We start from the raw sequence: 7,959 nt of genomic DNA, 5'->3' as shown, positions 1-7,959 counted from the left end.
ACTACCTGCTATCACCTCTTGAAATGTGGTTTTCATTCCTGGTACTTCATTGAAATTATTTTTTCAAAGAGCTGTCAATTCATTCCAAACTGACCTGACTACATTATCACCCAGGAGTCCTCAACTCTCTATATAATGGGAGACTTTTAAGAAATGCCTTGCTGACATCAAGGTCCATGTCTACAGAATTTCCCTGATGTGTAGTCTAGTAATCCTAGCAAAGTAAGAAATGAGGTTAGTCTGGCATGACTTCTCTTCCCTTTCTAATTATAATTGTTTCCTGAGTGATCAAGTAAAACAGTGCAATCTTAGAAAAATTCTCTACCTTTTTTTAAAATTCAGTTTTATTTTATTTTGGAACAGAGATCTGCCTTCTTTCCTTTCCATTGCGAAGGCCAGAAAAAACAAAACTCATTACAAACACGTACAGTCAAGCAAAACAAATTCCCACATATAACAATGAGATCCGCAGAGCTCAAAAACCAAAAACTTTTGGAGAGAGTTTAAGTTTAACAAGTTATTCATGCCTCAAGTAGAATGGCACAAAACTAACAGAATATACTTCACATTGTTTTAAACATGATCTCCAAACTTCTTGAAAAGCCTTCACTAAAATTTTCCAAGTGCTTCAATTACATTTTTACAGTCATTCAGATAAGGGGCCAGAACTTGTCAGAATCCTCTGATGCTTTGTGCAAGGTATCCCTGCTGGAGATTTAGGGGGAAGTGCAGGGGTGATCAGAAAATCAGGGGTGATCCTTCCTGTGCTAGACTGAGGTGCCCCTCATGGAGCTGAACACATGCTCCAGGTCCTTGTTGAGAAGACAATGAAACTTCTGACTCCTGGGGACTGGGCTGGGGGGAGGTTGTCAAAAACATTTGACTTCAAGGAACCTCCCCTATCTGTAGTCTACATGAGGATTTAAGGAGACTTGGACCTGCCTGTCTCTTTTGTGACTTTTTTTTTTAAAGCACTCTCTCTCTTGGATTTATAGCAAGGGGTAGAAGGATCTTTCTCTCTTTTTCTGTCCTGATGAGTCCAACCTGCTCCAAGCCCAGAAGATATGCTGAGTTTTCTTTTAGGATTAAAAGGGGCTGCTACCCTATTGTTAACATCATCTGTTCTTCTGTATAGTCAGTGTGGGGCACGGGAAAAGGCATGCTCAAGGACACCTGAGTTTAGATCCCAGCTCCAAAACAGACGAGTTATGTGACTCTGGGAGAATCACTTCATTTATCTGAGCCTCAGTTTCCTCATCTGCACTCTCCTAACCCACAGGATGACTGTGGGGAAAGTGTTTTGCCAACCTTAAAAGTGACTCTATTAGTGTGAGCTCTTGTTATTTTAAAAATGGTGATGATCCCAGACATTATCGGATGAGAAGATGTCTTCCTGATCTTGAAGACCCTGGAGTTGGCTAAAGTAAATTCTCTTGGAGTCCCTGGGATGGCAGGGAAGCCATTTGCCCCACTGCTGTTTGGCTTAGGAGTTTTGTGACTCTTCATGTGTGAAAAGAAATCAGCCAACTAAAGAGCTGACGTGATAGTAATGAGTGATTATTCCTATTTGTTTGTGTCTGTGGATCCTCACAGAATTTGAGGTGCTATTCACAGCAAAGGCCCAATGAGGTGTTTATGGAATCAACAGCCAGACAGTCTTTGCTGAGGAAAAGGAAGAGTCACTGCATTAAACAGCTCACATTTATAGGGCCCCCTTCAGGGTTGCACAGGTTCCACCCCCTTCCCCCCCGCCCCCCGCAATGATCCTGGGAAGCAGGTAAGGCAAATATTTTCCCCATTTCCTCCAAATAGAGGTTGAAAGGACTCACCCATGGTCACATGGCACAGCTAGGCAATATGAGAGCCAGGCTCTGACCCTGAGATCTGATCTCCAAGATCTCACAAATTACTCTACTCTATGACATGGTCTCTCTAGGACATACTTCCTACTGGGTTCCAGAAATGGAGGTTTGACTTTTAGGTCAACAGACTCTCTTTTTGGTAGCGGTCCACTCTGAGGATTAATTCCATTTTTACAGACCAGTCTATGGAACTAAGTTTTCACAACCACAACCACATAATTTCACAACCAAGCAGACTATTTCAACCAAGATATCTAAATCTTGGGTCTTTAGTAGGAGGCAAAAACATGTTGTACCTTATTAGGTCTTACACACACGAATAAATAATGTTTTTATGATAGTCTTCCACATGAAATCTTTCATGATCACCCACCTTCATTCCTTATATCTATTTTCTGTATAGCTATCTATGTACATCTCTAAACCAACTAGATTGTAAGCTCTCTGAAGGCTTTTTGATTGATAACCTAAAACTCAATCCTGGTTATGATTAGCTAGCTATACTTAACACATATAGGCACAGCTATGGCTCCAAGAACTGAGTGAGACATTGAGTCTGAAGGTGGCAGAGTCATGTAATGAAGCTGAAGCATTCCAAAACTTGCCCAGCCCATTCTGGCAATGGGGAGACTCATGCCAGGGACTGAATTTTGTCAGGAGTTACTAAAGTCTCCCAAAAGCATTCCAGCACCTGGATAGAAACATGAGAGTACATGCTCACTTGCTGAAAAACTGAAGTACTCAATTGTTACACAGCTCACTAAAAAACACTTTTATTTTACGACACATTTTATCAAATACAAGAAAATTCAGAAGCTTCCCATATTTTAAGTATTAAATTTAAATCGTTTCTATCAATGTGTAATATAAGTAAGGTCCCATTTTTCATTTTTTTTTTGGTAATTTAGTTTAAAAAAACCAATTAATTTAGGGATTTTTAACCTGGGATATGTGAATTTTTTTCTTTATAAATTTCAATATAGTTGGGTTTCCTTTGCAATCCTATGTATTTTATGCACTTAAAAACATGACACAAAAGGTTAAAAACCCCTGAATTAATTTATATCTGAAATTTTGGTTATTTCCTCTTTCACATCCTTAATCTCAGTTTGAACTATAGTTAAATTAGATATTTTTTCATTTAAGAAAGCAATTTCTTTTTCTCTTTGTAGCAAGTCAGCAACCAATCTCCCAATTCGTAAGGTTAAATCATTTATCATTGGTTCCAAACGGGAAAAATCCTTTTTGAGGTTATAAACCTTAGGCTTTAAATCATTTGCAAAATTCACTGTTTTCAGAATTTTAGCCCTGTCACTTTCTAAGTTTAAAAGTCTATCTGAATGTTTGGTGAAATCACTCTTCAGTTCAGAAAGCATCTTCCTAGCAACCTGAATTCTTTCTGAATTTTCAGACGCTAAACTCCTGAGCTTTGCGGTTCGATCAATGCTACTAGAAAGAAGGTCGCCTATGTTTTTGATCGTATTCTGTTCTGCTTTTTCTAATTTGCTTTCCAGGTCTTGTACAGATTCTGTCAATGAAGTTACATCAGTTACTAACCCTGATATCCGCCTTATATCAGTTTTGACAGCTGTAATCTTGAGGGAAACCTCTTTGGCCAGGAAAGTTGTACTCTGGTCTGTGTTTGTAACTGCTTGATAAAGAGCTGTCAAGTTGTTGTTCAATTTATCCCTTTTTTCAGTTATCCTGTTGGACCAAGTTTTCAAGTTATAAACATCTTCCTGAAGACGTTTTAGATGAGCAATGATCTGAAAATCCTTCAACTGTTTTATCATAGCTTCAGACTTCTGACACTATAGGAAAATAAAATACAACAAGGATTACAAATGATAAACCCAACATTTTAACTCGACTTAATTTAAAATGTTATTTTTTACTGCAGCTTTTCCCTTTGCCAACCTGGAAAGTGATAGAAGTTTACATGAATTAAAAACCTTTAAGAGTAGATGGATTTACTATGGGAAGCTGCCCTTCTGGTAGCTTCGATAAACTATAAGAATGAGAAAATTCACAGACACTTACATGAATATTAGTTTTTGACTGTCTTTGAATTATAGATGCTTACTGACTGAATGCTTGAGAGAAACTGTAATAAATACACGCATTTGTCAAACAAATTAAGCACTGAATTCTAAGACTTGCCAATGTAGTGGTTTCCGACTATCACGGGCTCTTTTCAGATACAGAAAAGGCAGTATTACTTCATTAGATAACAATTCCCAGGCTTTTTTTTCCTCCAGTAGTCAACTACTTTAAAAGATCAAAACACGTAACATTTTCAATTCCCAACATTCAAAAGAAGGCCACTGAGTATATTATGTCTAGATAGTGGCAAAAAAGATGTCTTCTAATAATGACTAGGAAGGGGAGGAGGAAGTCTCCATTCGGCATAATGATGGATTTCGAGATAAGGTGGCCAAGGAGGTCCTCAAACACAAACCTCAGGGAATTTATGATAATTTGTACAGGATAAAGCATTTATTAAGTGCTTCCTATGTACAAGTCCCTGCTCTCAAAGAGCTCACATCCTAATAAGGGAAACAACACACACTAAAAGTCTCTTCTGCAAGTTAGATAGAAGGGCGTGGTGGCAAAGCAGATGGAATGCCTCTTGCTTAATGTCATTTTTCACTGATCGAGTCATAGAATGAATGCATATGCTTCAGTGTTCCATCATATTCTCTGACACCGAACTTGTGTGACACTGATCAAGCCATAATTTTCCTGGGGATCTCAAACATTTCTCCATGCTCTAACTTAAAAAAAAAATATTCTACGCAATTTTCTGTCAGTGCAAAAAAAAAAATACTACAGATCAGTATTTCCTTGAAAATCCAGAAGTTAAAATTGGATTAGCAAAAGTATGCTAAAATTGTGGGGCATGTCTTTCATTAATTCAGTCATCCATTCAACCTACATTTATTTTTAAAATTCAGTTTAATTTTTTTTTCAATTCTGAATTCTGTCACCTACAACACCCCCTCCCTCCCCCCACCAAATGAACAAGCAAGAAAAACAAAGCTTGTTATGAACATGTACGGTCAAGCAAAACAAATTTCCACATTTGCCATGTGCCAAAAACAAAAAAAAAAAAACCCAACTTCCTTCCATCAGTACTCTGAGTGCATCAGCTCTCTATCTGGGGATGGACAGCTTGTTTCATTATGAGTCCTCTGGAACTGTTCATTCAGCCTATGTTAAAATTCCTACTATGTAATAGTTTTTTACCTTGAAAGCCGCTCAACAGGCTGAAAAAACTATGATTATAGCTGTGTCTCCCAGAGTGGATCTGCAAGTTTAGCAGAACTCATTCAACTGAATGATCTTGATGAGTTTAATCTGTCACCCCAAATCTATCTACCAGGCTCAGTGAACTGTGGGCAACCTCAAAGAGCGAGTCTCTGCTTCTCAAAGAAGATCAGAGAATTCTGACTTAGAAAGGATGTTAGCAATGACCTAATTCAAGTCCTTCATTCTGTGGATAAGAAACAGAACCTTGAAAAGGTTAGGTAACTTGTCTAGTGTCACACAGCTTGTGAATGACAAAGCCTGGACACAGGTCTTTTGACTCCTGATGAAAAGGTTTTTCAACAACAACAACAGCCAATATTTCCCAGTTTTTATAAGAGGGCCACTGAATTTTTAGGACCAGTTATTTACATTCACTGGAAATTGTCAAGAGGATAAATACTAAGTTTGTATAATTTGGTTTGCTTCATGTGCTCAGCATCACAATAGAATAATTAGTGGTTAGAGAAAATTACAAGGTCATTGATAAATTTCCGTATAAACCGACTTTAAGCTTTCTAGATAAGGCTGGCAGGCGGAGGTTTTCCTGTGCACAGGTAGTGCTAGCCCACACCTACCCATTCTGGCACTACAACCTTGAAAATTGGCGGCATGGAGAGTTCCAGCCTAGCACTGATTCAGGGTTTGGTTTTTATTTAGTGCATTTCTGAATTTGGCCATATGCCTTGAAATGTAAGTACATTCTTCCATTCGAAAGTGACTGCCATCTGATTGGTGGCTATTCCTTAGCTGAATATCACAGGCACTGCCCCCCTTTGATGTTCTGTCAGCTAAAAGGCTTTATATAGAAACTATTCTGAGAATTTAGAGAAGGATGCCCTCCGGTACTAGGTGTATGGATTCTGTTCCCAGGCAGTAAGGTTTGCTGCTAGGCTTTGAAAGATCAATAAATGTACAAGTGCTAAGGTAAGCTGAGAGGGAAGTATTTCCTTTTGCTTCCATTTGAAGGCACAAAGGTGGAAGTAAACAAGATGTGAACCAGATTAAAATGTAATTGGGATATGTTTAATAAAATAAAAATACAATATAACATAGATAATGTTAACTTGTGACTTTCTAATGGCTTCTAATTAAGTTAGATACCATTGGTGTAAAGAACTTGGGTGTCAGGAAGCCTGAGTGTAAAGGTGGAACCTAGCATTTATCTCCTGTGTCATGTCCCAGGTAAGTCAGTAACCTGGAGGTCTCATTTTCCTCATATGTAAAGTGATGGGGTTGGAATAGACCATTTCTAAGGATCAGGAAACTTGAAAAAAATTCATATCTTTCCAGTTTTACTACTTGTGTTGAGGGAACCATCATCCTCCCAGTCATCCAAGTTCACCATCCAAGAGTCATTCCAGATTTTTCACTCTCCCTGACCCTCCAGAGCCAAACGACTGCCAAGTCTCACAGATCCTGTTTCCACAATGTGTCTTGCATCTGCTTCCTTCTCTCCACTGCCATATCTGCCACTCAGTTTAGGTCCTCATCGCCTCTTGGCTGAACTAGTGCAACAGTCTCCTTATAGGTCCGTTTCTAGTCTCCCTTCTCTAATCCTCCCTCGGCTTAGCTATCAAAATAATCTTTATAAAGGAAATACCTGACCATGTCAGTATCATGTAAAACAATCTCCAGTGTCTTTTGACTGTCGTTAGCATAAAATACAAAAATTTCACCCCAATATTTAAAGGTTGGCAGGAGCCCACCTTTCCAGACTTATCTCGTGACTCCGCTTAATGCACTCTTTATTTCTACAGCCCAAATTCTGTATGTCGTCTCCCACTGCTATGTCTTTGCATAGTGTGTCCCTGAAGCCTGAACATACTCCCCTCATCTCCACTTCTTAGTATTTTAAATTTCCTCTCAGGCTCAGTTCCTTCTCCTATAACAAGCCTTTCCTGATCCCCTCAGCTGTGTTTTCTCCCTTCTCATTTTGTTGTTTGTTTACATATATACACTAGAAGAATATCCATTAAGGCAGGGACTATTTTTTGTTTTTGCTTCTTCAGTGTTTAGCTGATCCTAACTGGGTGCCTTGCATATAGAATGACCTTCATTAACATTTGTTGAATTTAATTCACTTCCTTACATCTCTAATCAACTATGACTACAGATGCTGGCCTGAAATGTATATGGCGTCTGTAAATAGTATCATGGAGTGCAAAGAAATGCTACCCGGGAGTCAGAAAACAGATTTCAGTTCTGGCTTTGATAACTTGCCATGTGACCTTGGGTGACTCATTTCACCTTAAACTTCAATTTCCTGATCTGAAATATGCAGGAGTTAGATAGATGATGCCCTCCAAGGTCTTTTCTAGAGCTAATGTTTTATAAATGAGATGTGACAATAAAGGAATGAGACATTTTCACATGTGGTTTATGTAAAAAGGTTCATTTTTTGAGGGAGTCTGGCATGCTTTTTTACCCAAGGTTCCATAATCTGCCTTGTAATACAGATAGACATAAATGAGGTTTCATCTTATTGTTCTATTTTGTATCAAGCCTTGATCAGAAGTGTGGATTCAATTATGGGTTTATGATTACAGATTAGGGGACTATTAAACCTAAATTTTACAGTTTTCTTTGGAGTGATGAAATAAACACCTAATAAAGTATCTAAGCCCACCTGGTCAGCTGTATTAATTATTAGATTAAAAGTCTTTAAAAGTCTACATTTGGAAATTTTATAGCAAGAATACTTAGGGAACTTTTTTTTTTACAGTTAGCAAAAGCCCCTCTTTCTATACTTCTTTGTGTGATTTATGTTGTAGTAAGGAAGATAAAATAA

General features: G+C 38.2%; 1 protein-coding gene across 1 annotated transcript in view; it reads right to left on the bottom strand.

Annotated features, from left to right (window-relative positions):
- Positions 1-2,610: 2,610 nt before the first annotated feature.
- The window catches only part of LOC118850375 (IKBKB interacting protein), a 29,777-nt gene continuing 24,428 nt past the window's right edge, over positions 2,611-7,959 (bottom strand). Inside the window, exon 3 of the mRNA XM_036759726.1 lies at positions 2,611-3,673. Coding sequence (XP_036615621.1) covers positions 2,918-3,673 — 756 coding nt within the window. The 3' untranslated portion in view covers positions 2,611-2,917. The remainder of the gene's footprint in view (positions 3,674-7,959) is intronic.

The sequence above is a fragment of the Trichosurus vulpecula genome, chromosome 5 (genome assembly GCF_011100635.1).
Source record: "Trichosurus vulpecula isolate mTriVul1 chromosome 5, mTriVul1.pri, whole genome shotgun sequence".
Classification (NCBI taxonomy): Eukaryota; Metazoa; Chordata; class Mammalia; order Diprotodontia; family Phalangeridae; genus Trichosurus; species Trichosurus vulpecula.
The sequence above is the reverse complement of the archived record's forward strand: the minus strand, read 5'-3'. Positions and strand labels throughout refer to the sequence as shown.